The sequence below is a fragment of the Lycium ferocissimum genome, chromosome 2 (genome assembly GCF_029784015.1).
Source record: "Lycium ferocissimum isolate CSIRO_LF1 chromosome 2, AGI_CSIRO_Lferr_CH_V1, whole genome shotgun sequence".
Lineage (NCBI taxonomy): Eukaryota > Viridiplantae > Streptophyta > Magnoliopsida > Solanales > Solanaceae > Lycium > Lycium ferocissimum.
In genome coordinates, this window is record NC_081343.1 from 64,689,217 (window position 1) to 64,710,555 (window position 21,339).

At 30.1% G+C, this 21,339-nt stretch overlaps 1 protein-coding gene across 1 annotated transcript; it reads left to right on the plus strand.

Moving 5' to 3' along the window:
- The first annotated feature begins 2,731 nt into the window (after positions 1-2,731).
- LOC132047874 (probable membrane-associated kinase regulator 1) lies at positions 2,732-3,676 on the plus strand. The gene has a single exon (XM_059438851.1). It carries the CDS (start codon positions 2,732-2,734, stop codon positions 3,674-3,676), a length of 945 nt encoding a protein of 314 aa, XP_059294834.1.
- The last annotated feature ends 17,663 nt before the right edge of the window (positions 3,677-21,339 follow it).

Genomic DNA, 21,339 nt, shown 5'->3' on the forward strand with positions numbered 1-21,339 from the left:
GTGATTCATCTTAGAGTTCTTATTTATGTTTTCATGAGATTGCAAGTCTTGGTTCTTGGATGATGGGGATAAAGGACTCTTACGCATTGCATCGTTGGGTTTACAAGTTCATCCAATAAATAGATCTTTTCGTTTATTCTTTAGCCAAGTTTTGACTAACCATGGATGGACCTCTAATAGATGGAATGTTGTAAATCTTGTGGCATGATAAGCTAAATCTAGCTAAGATCAATCTCAGAATAACAAATCTCAGTTAAGTCTAACTGGCAGTGTTCTTCCATTAGACAAAAAAGATAGAAAGCAATGCTCTAATATGATTGAATAAACTTCAAGCTATTTCCCTTTTTTTGTCCCCAATATATTTTAGCCATTTCAGCTACTCTCTTTTTTACCTTCAGTAGGTATATTCTGAATGAAGTAGATTCCTTCATGGTTAAGCGGACTCATTCCTTACTAGAAATAGACGAAACATCACATTAAGAAACGAACAAAAATGTATGAAAAACGCTAAAGTTATCATGGAAAGTGATATCCACTAAATAAATTAGTTATTATGCTTTTGTTAAACCACTTGCCATAATTGAACGTTACGTTCGCCATGAATATTTATGAAATTAAAGAGTGGTACTTACCAATCTTTTTTATCTGAGAGTCATAGATCTGCAGGTTCATTTATAGTCCAGTTTTGGCCCCATTGATACTTGATAGTCATTGTTCACCTAATCTTCAAATGCTTCCAAATTGGAGTTAACAAGTTATGAATCTTCTTCAGTTACAAATTCGTAATCTGTTTCCCGTTGAGTCGTAATCGCCCTAAAATCAACTATGAACACCCTTCCCCGGAATTCCAGCCACAATTTAAAATTAGAAATTTCTTTTGTTAATCTTGCATTTTGATCAACTAGAGTGAAAGCTTAGGCTGACCTTTTGTCATCAAATAATAGAAAGCTTCAGCAATACTTAATTAGGTTGATATGGGCTTGAAAGGACCATCTTTAGTCATTTGGAAATTGTTCCTGTCCAGATGAAAATTACTGCTTGGCTGTTACTCACACATTTCAATTTTATTAGATTAACCGCCGAGTTCACGGAATTTCCATTAGACTCATGACTAAAAGAAACATTATTCTGTGTATCTATAGTGTGATACACAGTGTCCGGTAATATTGTACTTTATTCGTAGTAAAAGTAAGGAACATTTTTTGTATCATTCAGAACTATTTAATTAGCCTTAATTAAAAGAAATAGGAGCATCGTCCTCTTTTACCGACACAATATGTTAATGTACGAATCGACAAATTAATTTCAATTTGATAAAACATAAAATAGAAGTAAAAGTAAAAAAGAAGCTAGACAACCACAAGCTCTTTTGTGGTAGGAAGAAGCTGGTGACATCTGGCCATACCTTACCTGAAGAGTAGGCAAAGAAGACAAGTGAATATTAAGAGACCAACCAAGATTCACAATTTCGGATCACAAGCTTTCCATGAAAGAACATTCAATTAATTCACCAACTAAATATTTTGCCTTGGTTTTATTCACGAAATAGTTACGGATAGATCATAATATATTCGATTTCTTTTGTAGAGAATAATCATGTAACAATTGTTATGCGATGAAGATTAATAGTATATAGAAATTATTGTGTCAGTATATATTGCTTAGATTAATAAACTTTTTCCATTAGTTACTCCTATTCACATATTGTTAATTCACTCACGTATTAGCATTTCACATCCTAATTAACATAATTTCATGCTCAAATTCCCGCATAAATTATGATGCACTGCCAATAGGAAGTTTGGCAAACCGACAAGACATTGAATATTTGTATTAAACTATGTGATGATTACTTTTTCTTATATGATAAAACAGATTTAGTATAATTATTCATGCAGGAATTTTATGTTTTAATTATTATATTAGTGCGACAAACAAAACGATCCCTTATAGTAAAACAAAACATTACGTAATATCTTTAAATAGCTTATCCACAACCACCGAACCGAATAACCCCTTTACCACCCACAAATAACGTTAACAAATTTAAAAACTCACCGCACTTCTTAAATTTCCTCATCAAATATTTTAGTTGTCTCCATCAAACATTACAATCTACCTATTTATAAGAGCATTAATAGAAGTAGTTGCGTGCCATTGTACCTATAAACTATATCAATCCCGATTTGTGGTGTCACCTTCTTAATAACGACAACAGCCATACCAAATACTATGTCTAATGGTTCAATTAACCATTCAAAGTCGATACAAAAAGGATCCTTTCAAAATTTCAAAAGATATCGCAGCCAAATCCATACACTCATTTTATATTCTAATCTATAGTATAAATTAATACCATTCAAATGCATGCATTGTTAAATTAAAGTAGTCCCCACTCCCCCACCATCCTCACTCTTCCCAAGTAGTAACTCAGAAGCACAACTTTATTTTTCTCCACAATAATCATTTGAAAGGCAGAGTAAAGACTTGAAAAAGCTCCACGCTCTGCTAAAAAAAAAAAGCCGGCTTTTTTATTTGTAGCCCAATAGTATTCTTGACTTACAAACAAGAAACGAACCATTTTCTATAATTCTACTGTCGCCTGCAAGCTTATTCCTTTACCTCCCATTTGTCTCCCTCTTTATAACTGTCCTCTTTCAACTATTTTTCTATATATTGACAAGAACAAAGAGCAAGAAAAACAAAAGAAATTCAACCCTTCAATATCAAAATGATGAAAAATACGAGGGAAAGCGAAGAAATAGTTCTTCTCAAAGAAGAAGAAGAGGAAGAAGAAGACGAAGAAGAAGCATTATCACTATGTGATCTTCCAAACAATGAAGAGAACCAAACAAAGAAAGAAGCTTGTGGAAGTACTAGTGAAGTCCAATTAGAAGATTTTGATTTTAACTCTTGTGGTGGTAATATGTTGAAAGAGTCAGAGATGTGCACGGCAGATGAAATTTTCTACCAAGGCCAAATCTTGCCTTTGCGTCATTCAGTTAGTTTGCCAAGTGATCGGCCTAATTGTTCTAGTAATGACGCAAATTCAAGCAGTAGAAGTAGTAGTATTCGAAGCCAGCGTTCATCTAGCAGTGGCAGTTCTTCTAATTCCAGCACTACGTGTTCAAAATACAAGCCTAAAGTTCGAAACCAATTTCATTCTCATCCTAGTCCAACACCCCAGGTTCGATTTTCAAAGTCAACGATCCAATCAAACGTCAACAATTCAAGTCGAAAATCTACATTGTGGAGTCTTTTTCGTGTTGGTCTAGTGACAACACCTGAAATTGCATTACAAGATCTTAAAAACAGAAGCAACAGGGATAATTCAGGAAGTCGAAATAGCACGAGCAGTAGTAGCAGTGGCAGCTTCAACAATAATGATAATACGACGGGAATTATACTAAGCAAGAAAAAGAAACAGAGGTTTTCTCTTGGTAGCTGCAAATGTTCAGCAAATGCAGTAGCAACAGTTCCTTCAAATGTACTAATCATGAACAGTAAAACTACAATTACGAAAACAAGAAAGGCGACCAGCAGGGACCATGAACATGAAGATAAGAAGGATTCATCGGAGAATATCAAAGCGACAAAAAAGCAAGCAATGTCACGTCATCGAACGTTTGAATGGTTAAAGCAACTTTCGCTAGAAGGTCCATCTGATGAAACATAAAGATTTCAAAGTGTCACGCATGCTTAGCTTGTTCTTTTTTCTTTCTTTTGTTGTAATGTAACTTTTTTTATTACGTGCTTAGATTGGTTTTTTTTCTTTTCTTTTTTTGCTTTTTTGAGTAGTGGACGCATGAAGTTGATTAATTGGAGCTTTGATTGAAGTAATTGAGGACTCAATTGTAATTTAAAAAAGAGAACTAAATTAAAGCTAAGGTGTTTGATGTGAACTGTGATTAAATAATGACCATTGTTTTTTGTCTGTGAGTAAAATTAATAATTGAAGATGGGAAGCCGTGATGAGTGCAAAGCTGTGAGTGTTGTGAATAGAGGTGGGAATTTTGTGGCGTGGTTGATGATGCTATTGCTCGTCATGATTAAAGTGTGAACTTTCATGAAATCGTTTACTACCTTTTCTTTGAGGGATTTTAATTTCCAGTCCATTTGGGCTAATTTCAAAATTGTCTTCAACCACGAGACTGATATTTCAGTACTTGGGTACCCATAAATGTAAAGTTTGGTATCCAATGAAAATTAAGATATTTTCAATGTCTCATCAAGAAGCGAGAAAAAGAATATGGAACTTTCACAAGTACAATTTTTCTAGAAGTAAATTATACAAATTATAACTAATTTTAATATTAAACATTGTACCATCATAGTAACTTATATGATATACTTTAAATGCTATCAATTCTCCCTCAATTATGACTATTCCTAAAATATTGAATTAATAAATGGTATTCCCTCCGGATCAAAAAGAGTGTTCACTTAGCATTTTTCTTCTTGGATCAAAAAGAGTGTTCGTTTATCAAATCAATAAAGAATTAACCATATTTTTCTAGATTTACCCCTATTAAGTGTTATGTGATCAAATCCCAATACATATTTAACTAGGGACAGTTTAGTCAAATCACCCATTTTTATCTAGAAATTAGTATTTTCTTAAGAGGTGTGCAATTGACTAAGTAGACACTCTTTTTGATTTGGAGGGAATAACATATTAAATATAATTACTCTCTCTCTCTCTCTCTCTCTCTCTCTCCCCCTCCCATGCTATCGTGGGGTCACATTGTGTAGAAAAGAAAAACAATGCTTTTATTAATATATAGGGGGAAAAAACAAGTTTTTACTAATATATATTTTCTAATTTAGATACCTTTATTATAATTAGATTCTTGTCAAACTAAAAATGTAGACATATAGGGAATATTTGCAAATGAATATCTAGTATAAACCCTAAAAAAAACAAAAACAAAAAAATATAAAAAAAAAAACAAAAAAACAAAAAGGTCAAATGCATAGGGTTGTTAGCTCGTTTTAAATTTATTTTTTCCCCTCCTTTCGATTTTTATTCTTTTACTTTTCACTTTAATGCGATTATCTTTTTGTGACTAAAAGAAATTGTTACAATTATTTGAATGTAAATAAATTAAGAAAGTGCATGAATATTCATATTAATTCATAATATTATTCGCACTTCAACATGAAAATCATTCTTGTAATTTTTATATCATCAAAAATAATATATCAAGTATATTGTGCTATTGTATACATTATATCATATTAAGTATACCATACACAACATATAACATTGGTATAGTATTAATTATTTCGCTATTGTATACTTTATATAATATTAAGCATATTATATCCAACATTTAACAGTGGTATATCAACTATTTTAATGAAATAAAATACATATATAAACACACACACACACACATATGTACAATAAAAATAGTTATAACAATTGTTTTTATGCTAAAGCGTGGATAATAATTAATGTATATTCATGTACTTTTATTAATATTAATATATTTAAATAGTTTCTTTTAGTCATAAAAAATAGTTGCATCGAAAAAAAAAGAAAAAAACGAAAAAAGAATCTTTTCAAAATGATAGATGTCGGATTTAAAGGTCTATTAAAAAATAATATTTATTTAATTTTATTTTATTTGGAAAGTTACATTAATTCTCTCTCATGTCCTCTCCATATTTGAAAGAAAGAAAAAGTAAAGAGTATATGCATTAATGGTAGTAACTAGGGGTGCTTATCGGGCGGTTCGGTTGGATAATTGTCTAAAAAGTTGTATCGGAACTTTTTAAATATCTGAAGTAACCAAAATAAGATATAGGTTGTCGGTGTAATTTAGCGGTTTTTTAGCGGTAGTTTATGCTAATTAATAAAGTATATGACTTTTTTTTTCCTCTCTTTATTTCGGACTATTGCATCAATACAAAATTATCGAAACAAAAAGGCGCAATATTGATGGTGTATATTGCAAACTCATTTCCATTTGTTCACATCACAAGATTTAAATGGATGTATTACTCATGGTGGGTATTCTGGGAAACATGATTTTAAATTATTGGAAATAATTAAATTTATCACTAAAGTATCGTTATTAAATAAATTAAATACTATTAGTATGATATTTTCATTAAACCGTGTCAATGTCCATAAGAAAACTTATTTTTCTCAAACAACCACTGGTAATTCTATCTCTTCCATCTTCACCATAGAAAAGGAAGAAACACAAGGAAAGTAAAATGTTTTGAATGATTTAGTTGGTAACATGAGATAATAAGAAACAAACACAATGCTAATAAGGAAAATGAGAAACTACTATATATATATATATATATATATATATATATATATATATATATATATATATAGGGATTTATTTATAATTTAGTTATTCTTAACGGGTTACTCGGCTAAACCGATAAGGAAAATGAAAGCTTGTGTGTGTCATTAATAACTATAAAATTAAACCATTCCCCATGGCGCTAATCCAATTACCCGATACCGGAATAAACCAATATAAACCTATTTTGCGGTTGGATTATCGATTGCGGTTCATGGTTTTAACAAGGACCCTATTAGTAACTCCTAAAATTAAAGATATTCTCGGAATCTCGGTTTGAAAGATTTAATCATTGGGTGTAATTATCGTTACTCAAGTTTGTTTGACCATGTAATTAGATTAGGTGGGAATTGGGTGTAATTGACGGTGTAATTACACTCTCCAATATATATCAATTATTTTTTACAATATTAGTTACAATATATGATTATTAATTAATATATTTTCAAGAAAAAATGTGTTATTAAATAACTAATTTAATATCATTTATAAAGGCAATATTGTTTAAATGTTAATTTTAATTTTTTTATAATTAAAATTTATTTTTAAATTATTACCCTTGTGCAACCAAAAAGTATAGTAATTACACTTTAATTACGTTATTACAAATCTAATCTATAAGGTATTTGTATTTACACTCGTATAATTACTAGGTTGTGTAATTACTACCCTAGTAATTGCACCAATTCCAATTATGTGGCTTTCCAAACATGTGTTAGAATCTAAAAAGTTGTAAACTATGTAAATGAATTGAAGTAAATTATATTTATGTAATTTTTTGAAAATAGTTGTAATGCTTTTAAATTACTTTTTAAAAACTCGTATTTATTTGACTTTCCCAAAAAAAGAATATCGAGATATTTCTTCCATGTTCAACAAAACAATTACTCCCCTCCTAAAAAAAATATTAACTAAAAAATAATTTGATTATATATACCCCTGTTCATTTTTTCATATAAATTAAATACTACTACTCTTCCTTTTCCCATACTAGTCTCTCTCCACATTTATTAGCGTAAGGCTAGAGGTGGAAACAGATAATTGATTCTATCTTAATTTTCTAAAGTGACAAATATTTTAGACCAATTATTTTTAGTAATGCTAACAAGTAAAATGAACTGGATAGATATTAATTAACATATATATATATATAGAGAGAGAGAGAGATAACTCTTTTACTCGCAGGTTAAAGTATCTTCATCTCTCAGGCACCACAAAGCTTGTGAGTGTCATTAATAGATTTCTATTAAATGTACAACCACCTTGGGGTGGCGCTAAAAGGCTTAAAGAGACAACGGAAGAGCAATGGACCATTATAAATTATATAGTACCTGGGAATATTTTATATAGTCTCCAGAATAAAGACATGGCTAACAAGGACTCATTAAGATAATTGAACAGGTATTGGAACATATTCTCGGTTGTGATTGGATTTAATCATTTCGTTTTCGTTACTCAAGATTCGCCTAATCGATTGCCCTAAGATTATTGGTGAATACAGTTCCTCGACAACGGGTTCCTTCAAACTTAGTTATTTTTATTTTTTACATATACGTGTACATATAAAACCAATAAAAAAATATCAACAAACATTACATCCGAACGCATAGATTTAAAGTTGAGTTTTTACATGGTGTAGCTTACATATAAGAGGTATTTAAGTATAGTAAGTACACTTTAATTTTATTACAAATCTAATCTATAAGGTATTTGTATTTATAGCTCACTAGATTTTATAAGGTATATGTATTCACTTTTCTCTTTCAAAATTAAGAGAGATGTATTTTAATTTTGTATGTGTTGTTTCCATTATAATATATAATTTTTATGTACAAAGTTCATTTGCAAAGTAGAATATATATGATTAATTTTGTGTACGATATATATACATATGTATTTAATTTTTGTATTATATGAAATATGTATTGAATACACCTAAATTGTATGTAAAATATAGCTACAAATTGTAATAACAAAAAGCAATAGTAATAGAAAACTAAGAATAAGGAATACTAGTAGTACTAAAATAATAAAAATGACAAAAATAATATTAATCCTACTGGTTTAAAAAGCTTCGCGTTTCTATTTCACTACTAGTCTTCTGCCCTAATCCTTGAACTCCTTGGTAAGCTGATAAAACCAACAGAAATTGGAAACAAATATTAGATCTGAACACATAATTTTAAAATGGGCAAAAAACATATATGTACATGGTAAGAAGGTATATTTACATAACATGATGATATTTTTCAGTTTACAAAATATATCAATAGACTTGTTACAAAATCTATACGAATTAGGTAAATTAAAAAGAAGCAAATAAACACATTAAATATGGTAAGGAAATCATTTGCAAATAAACACATTAAATAAGGTAAGGAAATCGTTTTACTTATTTTATCCACTTTTGTCTCTCCATTCAAAATTTATAGATATAGTTCCCTGATTTTCTCCAACTTTTGCTTCCTTATTTCATTCACTTTTCTCTCCCCGTTCAAAATTAAGAGATATTGTTACCTAATTTTCTCCAACTTTTACTCTAAAAATTCCATTATAATCGGTAATTTTTATGTACAAAGTTCATACACCAAAAAAAATATATGATTAATTTTGTGTGCAATATATGTAACTGTATAGATTCTTATAATTTTTATATATGAAATATGTATAAAAATTGTATGTGTATTTTAATTATTATAAATTACATATAAATTGTATAAAATCTAGGGGTGGGCGTTCGGTTCTTCGGTTCGGTTTTATCAAACTTCGATTTCAGTTTTTTGAAGGTGGACATCGAACACCGTACCAAACTAGTTCGGTTCGGTTCTTTCGGTTTCGGTTTTTTGAAGTTTGATTCGGTTCGGTTTCGATTTTTTCAATTTAATTTTTTTGATATGATATTAGAAGCGATTCCATTTACACTAATGCATATTCTCAAAAGCAACAAAACATAAAACTAACAAATTAAAATCAAAATCAAACAAACAAGATACACAAGAACAGAAAACCATAATATAGGATTACTAGGTGTTATATACATACAGTAAGAATAATTAAGAAAACACATAAAGGACATACATTAATAAAGACACATCCTAATCATATATTGTTAAGGATATTTGATTTTCTAAAGTATATAGAAAATTAGGTATACAAAAGTAAAAGAGAGCTTATTACAATTGGGTTTTTTTTTTGGGCTTAAACTTAATGGGTCTGGACTATCTTAATATTTTTGGGTAATGTATAAATTTTGGTTCTTCGGGTCGGTTTCATCAAAGTTCGGTTCGGCTATTTCGCTTTGGGTTTTTTAAAGGTGAACACCAAACACCGAACCAAACTAATTCGGTTCGGTTCTTTCGGTTTCGGTTTCGTGAAGTTCGGTTCGGTTCGGTCCGATTTTTTGGTTTTCGGTATTTATGCCCAGCCCTAATAAAATCTAATCAAAGTATGTATAAATTTTGAGAAAAATATGTATAATAAACTTATAATTGATACAAACTAGATTCCATATAAAGTTCATACACTAGAAAATAAACATATATTAATTTTTGTATGCAATATGTATAAATTCGTTATAATTTCTACGCATGAAATATGTATAAAAGCTGTATATATATATTGTGATTATGATAAAGTACATATAAATTGTATAAAATCTGACCAAAGTATATATAGATTATGAGAAAATATATATGTATAATAAGTTTCTGATTGATACAAACCAAATTCCATCCACATTTCATACACATATTAGTTTTCAACATTTTTAAGACTAATTGATATCGAATTTGTTCGCATTTCATATATATTGTGTCGCATTGATAACAATCAACCTAGGGAAACTCTAAGAATTAAACATAAACAAAAGGAAATAAAAGGGATACGGAAAATTGGGGATGAGAAGATTGAAGGATAGATACTAGACCCAATTGGTAATGAAATCTATAGGCAAGCTTAGGTATATGAAACCTAAACCTTCCTAATTGGATTTCAACCAAAGAACCTAAGTAATTTGAATTCAAAGAAGAGACTCAATTTGAATCCACAAATGAGCAATCTAGATGAATTCAATGGATAAGCAATTCAATTCACAACTTGGAAATCACACTTGAACAATAACCAAACAAACTATACTAAAATTCTCTCAATTTGGGTTTATCATCAATATGCAAGCTAAGTCTTCCAAATGGATGAAAACAACTATTTATACTAATGCCTATTACATCAAAAGGCCCTAAAGTGGCTCTTTTGCAAAAATACCCACATGAGTCTTCAATTGCATCCAAAGTCTCATAACTTGCAATTATGACCTCCAATTGCCATTCTAACCTCATAACTTGCAAGTATGACCTTCAATTGCAATCTTAGCCCCATAGTTGCACTTTTAGCCATTTTGCGCATCTAGCCACTTTGCAACTCTTCCAATGCCAAGCTATCTTCCAAACATCATTTGCTCTCTTACGTGGGTCCACAAGTGCCTCCAACGTCCTCTTCCATGCCCTTGAGCCATTAGCATCAATCATGCCCTCTAGGATCATATCATGCATATATCTAAAAAATGACATACAACAGACTCCATCCACATTTCAAACATATATAAGTTTTCAACATTTTTTAAAACTATAGTTTATATAATTTATACAGATTTTCAAAACACACGATGATCATATATATCTCAAAACGATACAAATCAATTTTTATATACAATTAATACACTAGTTAGTAATCAAAAATACTTTGTAATATTGGTTTGAAAAGTTTGTACTAGGAGAGAAGATGGATTTTAGGTATGAAAATGGTGTCTATCATAGAGGGAGAGAGGGAGAGAGAGAGAGAGAGAGAGAGAAATATTTTTTAAAAAGAGGAAGAAGTTGAATGGTAACTATCCTAGAATTAAGTCCACATTTAAAATCGAATTTTCTTCCTTAAAAAAAGCCTAAAATCGTGGGTATCCCATTAACCAAATCTGATATACTTTGTAATTTTGTTGGTATGTTTTGTAAATAAAAAAAAAAATATCCTTATGTTTTGTAATAGAAAGTCAGGTATTATTAGGTCATTTAACCTTTTAAAATTTAATGTTAAGCTTATATGAGTTTCTAACATTCCTCCCTTTTTTAATGGGAAAATGACCTAATAATACAAGTTAAGACTTTATATTACAAAATATAGGGATATTTTTCCTTATTTACAAAATATAATAATAAAATTACAAAATATATCATATCTGAAAAATTAAAAGGGCAGCCCTTCTTTTCCCCATTCTCCTTTACACACAAATCTGGAAAAATTAAAAAAAAACCCTTTCCCTTCGCCATTCTCCTTCACCCATATTTCTTTAACTCTCGACATCGACTCTTCTTCCCCACCCACTACCTCACCGCCAAAAGTGCAACTCCGATTGAGGCACCCACCACGGCGCCGATACCACCACATTAAAAGCTGTCTTCTCTGTTTTTGGTCTTGCAATTGCTGCCATATTCTTCTTCTAAGTGATTGTTCAATTAATATTAGTTAACTCATATATGGTGGTTCAATTGACCAAAATAGGGACGAGATTCAAAGTAATCAATCGTGAAATCAGTGGTTCTGTTGTTTGGATCTCAGTTGTTGTCTACCCAATAGTAATTTTTGGTTGAAGAGTGGTGGAGGGCTGGTTTTTCAGAGAAATCAATGGTGGAACCTTAAGCTTCACCTTTCTCCACCAACCTTGCCGATGAAGCGGTTCCGTAGATCTGGGTGTTGAATTAGGAGATTGGGTAATGAATTGTATGAATAATAATAGAATACCTTCTTCTAAATACTGTTCCAAGTCCCACTTTTCAAGTTCCAATACCTTCTAATCTGCTTCTGCACGAAACAACTTTCCTTGTTGAATCAATTGTCCATTCAAGCAAATGTTACGTTTTCAGATGGAATATGGAATCAGACGCTCTTTCCTCTTAGAATCTATGCGAATTTGGATTAATTTGATCAATGTTGATTCCGAATTGGTTGAATCATCGAGACATTAATCACTTAGACTAGGATAAGTATTAAAAGAAGAAAAATTTATATTAATGATTGGAATTCTAAGCCCCAAGCGAGATTCAAAATTATTAATTTGTATGAATATTGTATGGAAGTTGTATACAATGTTGTTGTAGTTGTATTAAATTTTCAAAAACCTATCATACACTTTTATACAGTTATACACATATATTATACCATTTTTATATAGTTTTCATACACGAAAAATGTGAGAATTTTAAGCCTTGAGTGAGATATACATATTTCATACCCAAAATTTTGAGCAAAATATTTAAGCCTTGAGCGAGATATACATATTTCATACAGTTATCATACACAAAATATTGAGCGAAAATTTTCAGGCTTGAGCGAAATATACACATTTCATATAGTTTTCATACACAAAATTTTGAGCGAAATTTTTAAGCATTGAGCTAAATTTTTTGTACATGTTTTGTAAGAAATTTATCGCTATGTTTTGTAAACTGAAAAGTATCGTCATATTTTGTAAATATACCCTATTCTTATGTATATACATGTCATTCTCCCTTTTTTAATAGCGTATCTCCCTCAAATTTCACTGCTAAAGGCTGAGCTGGGCCGGGACACTGATATGGGCCTTTCGCTTTTATAGGCCTGAGATTACGGGTAATTTGCAGGATTATCCTTAGCTGGGGTGGTCTTCAATTTTTATTCCTCAAATTGGTGGTCTTTAACTTTTGTCCTTCAGGCAGAATTTCGATGCAAATTAAGGCAGAATCTTAAGGCTCATTAAGATTCTGCCTTCCTTTTTTATTTTTATTTTTTTTTTTTTTTTTTACTGAACTGGGTTCGAACCCACAACCTTAGTATTAGGCAAAAGACAAAACTTAAAAGGCCACCAATTTGAAGAGCAAAAATTAAAGACCACCCCAAATGAAGGACAATCCCCGCAAAAAAAAGGTCTGGGAATACAGTTTGGACTTTGTTAAGCCACAAAGACATTAGGCTTCTTCTATTTTAAGGCCTAATTGGAATTCCCAGTCAATTAGGTTTTGGAAAACCAAAGAGAGACGTCTGTAGCTGGCATTTTTCGTAATAGTAACCATATAAAAGTTTTTCGGCTGTTTCCGTCATTGAAGTAGCCTTTCGTCGCCTTCGGTTATATTTGTTACCTAAAAGTTTTATGATCTTACTCCAAGCAGAATAACACCTCAAAATCAAATTCCAATGGAACCTAGTGTTCAGCCAGAAGACATTTCGACCAGCTAAATAAATTTGAATTTGAATAATATAAAGTTGATATGTTCTCTCTACCGGTTTTTGTGGACCCTTAATGCTTTCCTCCTCGTTCATATCGTCCCTTTCATATTTTGGGAGTTTTAAGGCATAAAGACCGAAAGTAACTTTATTTTTAGTACTTTTGACTTTGGAGAAAAAAAAAAGAAAGCATTAAGATATACTCCTTTCCCGTCTTTAAAATTTATATTTTAGAGAAAAACACGGAGATCCTCCTTGTTACACGTAATTGTGAATCTTAAGATATTGATGAGAACTTGTGTCTACTTATTCGAGTTTAAGTTCTACCCACCTGTACTAATTTATGAAGTTTTCTATTAAGTTATTTCAGGTGAATATATATATATATATATATAATCTTTTCGTTTTAGTTTATGTTGCACCATTTGATTAGACATAAAGCTTTAAAAAAGAAATTAAAATTTGTGATCCAAAATAAGTATTTCTACTTTTGTTATAACTCATCTTATTAAGGTTAAAATAAAAACTTTAAAATTAAATCATTTTTAAATATTTCACACACACACACATATAAAACTATTACATAAGGGGAAGGGGAATGAGGGAGGGATTACAAGGTGAGGAATTGAATCCTCACCAATAAGGTGAAACTTCAGGTAGCAAACTAACTGATCGAGCTACTAAAATCCCTTTTAAATGTTTCACATAAATTAGGGCGAAAAGGTTGTTAATTTGCTATGATACAATAATTTATATTAATAATATAAAAATTCTTTAACAATCAGTATATATACCTTGAATTGGCCTATTCAGTATCTTCACTTATCAATGAGCCCAAACAAGCATTTGATCATGTCAAAAAATAACATGTTACACGACGGATGCAGTAAATGGCCAAATGTCAAAGGAATTATTAAGACGATCCAATAAACTCTTCCTGTAAAATCAATCAGTTAACATACTAATACTATGATTATTTTAATTTCCTGCAACTGCTACATGAAATGAAAGACAAGGGGAATCCTCACCCCCTCTTATGGGTCTACTATTCAAGAAAAAAGACAGAATATTCTAAAAGCAACCAAATCTATATATAATAAAACTAAGAATAGAATAGGTGATGTGGCACCTCTCTAAGGCCATGATTTCTATTTATCTTTTTTCTCCTTTTTCGCCTTTTCTTTTAATATTTCTCTATTTATCCAATCCAATTATAAGAATTAAAGTCATTAAAACCTAATAATTACTAACCCCCCAAGTGGCTTAATAATAAAAAAAAATCTGATAATTGTAACTCCTACGTTTGACGTTTCTTTATAACCGTTTTGGGAGAACCTTTGATTAAATATAAGAAGAAAAGTTTCAATTTTAATTACTTCCACCTCCTATTCTTTTTTAGTGGAAAGCTTAAAAGTCTCTAATGTTATTACTCTTATCTTTTGCTATTCCCCTCCATTATTTCTATAAAGCACTTTGTGTTTCCAAAAAACATAAGCACTGTTATTGAAAGTTGAAACTAAATTTGGGCTTAGATGATGTTGAAGGAACGTCCCAACTGGTCACAGCCAAAAAAAAAAAAAAAATGAAAGATAAAGCTTTTTTTTTTTTAATCAATCTGTCCCATCTCTATTGCTAAAGCATGGCAGCATATTTTATATATGTATATATAACGGCACCAGTTACACAGCAAAGGAGTAGATTTCCTTGCACCTACTTAGAGTGGAGCATGCTCCATATCATCAAATAAGTAGGATTTCCTTCTAAGCTTACAAAAGAGCCTTCTCAAGGCTGAGAGATCGCTACCAATCTTTCCTATCAAGATAAAGCTTTTTATATATATCATCTTCAAAAGGTATATCATCTTTATTCATGGAAGTTCTATTATTTAGTTTATTTTAACATGTACGTTTATCTCCATTGCGTTATTTTACCGAAGTTCTATTGAGATCACTTGATTTCTTATGTCTTAGATTTTGCTCTTCTAATTATTTTGAGAAGATTGTCCCTTTCTTCTTAAAGAGACGTCCCATGGGGGAGGGGATTTTTTTATCTTATTTTAAGCTTCAAGCTTCAACATGAAATTAAGTTGACGAACTCATTTCATGACATATAACCAAAAGGACGAAGAAACACTTAAGTGACAAAGTTTGCAGGGGATTATTAGTTAAAATGGTCACTTCTTAAATTAAATGTCATACTTCTCCTCTCATTTTTACAGATTATATGAGTTATATACTACAACAACAAATAACAAAATGTCAACCTCAAATTACATAAATCGGCTAATAATTTGAACTTGACATATAAGATACTATTATTGACATATGAATCATTAGTCTTGATGAAATTATTTGGTCCATCGTTTTCATTATATATATTAATTGCCTATTTATTTATTGTTTTCAGTTTATGCCATTTTTGCCTTAGTTTCAATTTATATTATATTTTGAAAAAGTTAACTCACTAATGCATTGCACATTTTTTATTACTTACTTTTATTGCCTTGAGTCCCTTAGGTTACATTTTTATAGGACCTCGAGTCTCTTTGATCTCCTATCTTTGTTAACATTTTGATAAGTTAGAGAAGGGAAAAAAAGGATATATTTGACATTTGGTCGTGAAAAATGAACGGACATGAAGCACAAAAAGGAAAAGAAAAGAACAGAAGATGAGGAGAAATTAAAATGTTCCAAAAGAAAGAAAAAAGTAAAGCAAAAATTAGAGATGGGATCCATATTGATTCCATACTATGTTATTTACACTGTTAGAAAATTATGAAATCAAAGGAACTTCTCTGTACGTAAAGAAAAAAAGTAGTTCAAAAGAAAAAAATATATATTTATACACATATGCACTTCCAACTTTTCTTAATGAAATTCTTTCTTTTCTTTACAAAAAAACTAAACAAAATTATTCCAAAGATGCAAAAAGCATCTTCAAAAGATCATAAATTCTAGGGCGATTCAAAATTACAAAAAAAAAAAAAAAATGTAAAAACAAAATATCAATAATAAAATGAATTAAATTCCAAATCTCAGATATTTTGAATTTAAACACTAAAAAGAATCTTTAAAATACTTTTAGCACTCAAATATTTAAAATTTTATTTTGTAAATTAAATAATCTTATATATATATATATATATATATATATATATATATATATATATAAAAGCGAGTTGATGTGATGTTACTCTAAAGCAAGTATTAGTATTTATTTTTTTTTGATAGAATTTTGCCTTTTTTCAATTTTAAAATAATAAAAACAGTGTCCCATTTGGAAAAAAGCCACACTAAACGCTGCTTTACCCTACCAAACATTGTGAACCCGTGCCACCTCCCTTCAAGTCTCTTAATTGCGGCTGCCCTTCGTAAACACACTAACAGTCATGACTTTTCAAATTCTCTTAATTACTCCTACCACTATCTATCTAACTTTTCCCCCATCTATTCCCAATAAAAAGTAACGGGTAAAACTACAAAGCCAATATCCTGAAACGATTCCCAAAACGTCTCAAATTCATGTAGAACAAATAGCACCGTATGAAACTAAAGTATTAAAACTCCATACATCTTAGTCAAACTTCATAATACATTTGCTCTTCTAACTGCTCCATTCCATAAACACGGCAATATATATGTATATGGATAAAGCTCATCCACAATTGGAGGCTCGGCGATTCTACCAACGATAAAAATTTCAACAGTGGCAAAAGAGACGAGAAATGAAATTGAATTTAGTCTCTGTTTTTGAGTTTCAATTAACGAAGAGATTGACGGCAGTGGTGCGTACACAAATTTTGTAAACGATGTCAATATTTGATGAAGTTAACAAATATATCACTTCCATAGTTAACTGTATCTTGGTCCCTTGGTTTATTCTTATTCTGGACGCAGTGGCTGGCAGCATCTTCTATCAAGTGAGTTCATCATTTGCTAATAAATATATTCCTTTCTTGAAAGAAATAAAATACTGAAAATTTCCGCATAAATTTGGTGCATCTTCACGCATCCAATATATTTAGGTAATAAATTTCAAATAAAAAAAATTATCCAGTGAGATTACAAAAGAAGAGTCAAATTGATCAAGTTCATGATTTTTTCCTTTCGTTCTTATATGAGAATTATCTTTTAAGTTTTCACAAAAAAAAAAAAAAAATGAAGAAGTCATGGTTACAAAAAGATGAAAGTTAAAAATTCGAGTTTTGTATTATCAAGTACGTAAACCTGCACTTTCACATTGTAGTCACTCATATTTCATTTTCATGTTTTATATAAAAATATAATTTCCTAACTAATTTACCATTTTCTGGAGTTGTAAATTAAATATACTTTTCATAATAATAATTCCCCCCCCCCCCCCAACAAAAAAAAAAAAAAACGTAGTCCCCCTGTTTTTATAGTATGTTATATTTGTCATTGACAACTTATATAAAACTATTAACATTTCGTAAGGTTATATTTTTCATTATCCACTTATTCATTTTCGTATTCGAAAAATTTAACTATTAAATTTCTAGATAATTACAACTGTAATTAAATTAGCTTTATAAATACAGTTATGTTTAATACATTAGGAAATGCACTGGCTTACTTGCTAAGTGTGAACCATTTTACATCATTATTTGAATGATCTTCTCCTTTATTCATTATCCTTAGCCACTTCTATTCATTCGTCTATGAAATGAGAGGTCTGACAATTAAATATAACTTCGGTCTTCTTTATAGGAATTAAGGAAATTTTATTATTTGTAGCTTTCAAATATTAGGAAGTTGTACTTTGGTACTTTTGCTAGAATTCTTGAGATGCAAACTAAACAAAAATTGCCAAAGAGCTATTATAGAGTATTCAATAGATCACACATGGATTCTAATTAAGTTTGTACTGCACTTTCGGGATGACTCTTTAGCAATTTTTGTTGTATATGCACTATCTCAGAAATTATGAGTTTACATATTGTATTGTTCTTCAAGTTAGGTTGATATATTTGATTATTCATCAACTTATGTCAAGAGAAAAAAGGAAGTGTTACTGTCCACTTCATGTTATGGACCTCTTTTTAATAAAAAATAGTAATAAATTAATTAACAATATACTTTAATTTTCTTTATAAACCGCGCGAAGCGCGGACAAATTACTTAGTGTATTTTATAATCGCGCAAAGCGCGAAAAAATTTACTAGTTAAATAGATATATTCGACTTATTAATGTAGAACAGAATCCATCAATTTATTGTAATTTCCTTCATTGTCTCTCATGAGGCTATACAAGAAAGAAAATCCAAAAACAAATTTAAATACATAACTAATAAGCCTAGCTTACTACTGCACTACGACAAAAAAGTAAGTTAAAAATTGGAGGTATGGGAAAAAATTATACGCCTCCAGTGTTTGTAATAAACCAATAATGCAAGATATTATGCAGACATTTGGATATGAGTGGTGATTGAAATTTAGAAAAAATAATATCAGTATTTGAAGTTGAAAAGAATATTTGAAATTGTCTTACATATGAAATTTTGTCACTTACCATAATTATATGATATGCATTGTCTCTTTAATTTGTCTTGCAACTCTAAACTAAATTACTTAATCTGATATAAATAATGAGTGCTGAGTAAACATTTTTTGGCATTAGAAGAGGTCCTAGTTTTATCGCACCTTCTCAAACAATTGAAGAGAAGGAAAATAGCCGTCTAGCTCCTAAATAGTGTATAACTAGACGAAACTCTTCTAAAAATATTCAAATGGTGGCCTAATATTGGAGCAAGGCACATAAAATATCTCAAATATCTTCCAAGATGATTGAGTGTGATTTTGAATTCATTTATTTACTATTAAATTTGTCCGCGCTTCGCGCGGTCATATCAAGTCTTGTTGAATTTATACACTAATATTTTTTCCAATAAGGAAAAAAATAACACATGATAAGAACGAAAAGTAAAACAAATTGTCTTTGTCATCAACTGTGCCACAATTTATGATATTGATTAGTGTTACCGAATATACTCCACTACAATAATATCGCCGAGAGTATTTCGTCATGAAATATAGTACAATTTCTTTTCCACTTATATGTATAATATAATAGTACATTTGTTTGCGCTTCAATGAAAGAAGTAAATTGCTCATATCATATAATATAATATAAAAGTATTAAACCCTAATAAAATCTGGATGTGTACATCTCTTAATATTAAAAAAAAAAAAAACACATATATTTCAGGAGCCAATGAAATTGAGCAGAGGTATTAGTATCTGCTCATATACACACGACACTCATTCATTAAATCAAACTCGTTATTATTTAAAAATTAATTGGAGAACCAAATGGACAATATAAAAGTATTAGATTTAAGTAAATTCCATACGTACACAGGCAATAAAATTGTGAATAAAACCTAACTCCTTTAGTTATCATATAAAAAGAATTTGTAGTCAACAATTAAAATTCATGGGAAGAAGAGCAGCCAATGAGCCATATGTACAACATTAAGGTGTGGAAATGGATATCACTTTGAGTTGATTTAGGTGTTTGACAATATGTGATTGGGCTTTAGTGCGGAAACATCTAATAAGTAGTTTAATCAATATATATGCGGGTGGATTATGATTTTTAGAAGTGTGAACATTTTGACACATATTCTTTTCTTCTGTGAGTAACTTTTTATCTTCTTCTTATAAGAAAATAAAAGTTGTCTTTTATGATGCTTAAAGCATTCTTGTGTTTCTTTCTTTGGCAATTAAACACGACTTAATGTTTTAGTATCACGCAATTTGGGAATTAAACCTCAAAGCATCATAAAATCCAATTTTTATTTTCCTGTAAGAAGAAGATGAAAAGTTATTCACAGAAGAAAATCATATGTGCCAAAATGCTCACACTTCTAAAAAATCATAATCCACCAACACATCATTTGCTTCACTAGAAATCCGTCATCTGAGATAGGAGGACAGAGGTTGACTTTCAATATCGCAATGTTGTAGTCCAAAATCCCCTGAATTCATAAATTATAAAGAGCATGATGCTACACACACACACACACACAAAAAAAAAATGATCCTCTTTAGCCACAAACAAAATAAAAAATTGAATATCGGCAAGGTGAACAATACTTTCGAAGATAAAAATAAAGAAATATATAACTTACAAAGCAATATTTTTTGTGCACATGATAAAGTCAAGTGAACTTCCACAAATTTTCAACCAATATAGCAATAATGGCCAAAAAGCCCTTTAAGTCTCAAAAGCAAGTGAAAAGAAAAAATAAAAGAAACTAATCAAGCACGTTAACGTTGGGATTTCTCACAATGATTGATTTCGCCTCCGGTGATTCCTTACTGCCTTGGGTGCCAATTGAATTTTACGAATTGTTTGCATGAGTTATGAAATTGTTGTATTATAATTTATAAAGATCTTTGCAATAGAACTAATAATAGCCAAGTTAATGAGGCTTTTAATTTTTCAATTGAGGCATACAACGGTTAACTTTTAGTTAGTGGTGGCATTCGGCCTTCTAAATATTAAATTGAATTGAATCAAAACAATAAGGGAAAATTGCAATTAAGTGGAACGAATATACGTTGTTTATTGATAGTGACTTTTGGAATTCTACGTATTAAATTGAGTTGAATGGAAAAAAGAAGAGAAAATGGCAAAAAAAAGAATAGGAAGAGTGGGGTATTAATTATTAAGCAATTTAATTAATGTTGTTACAATAAGATACATAAAAATAGGAGAAAAATAAAAAATTAGGAAAAAGGAA

Coding starts and splice junctions, on each gene's coding strand:
- LOC132047874 (XM_059438851.1), top strand. CDS start 2,732: ATGATGAAAAATACGAGGGAAAGCGAAGAAATAGTTCTTCTCAAAGAA.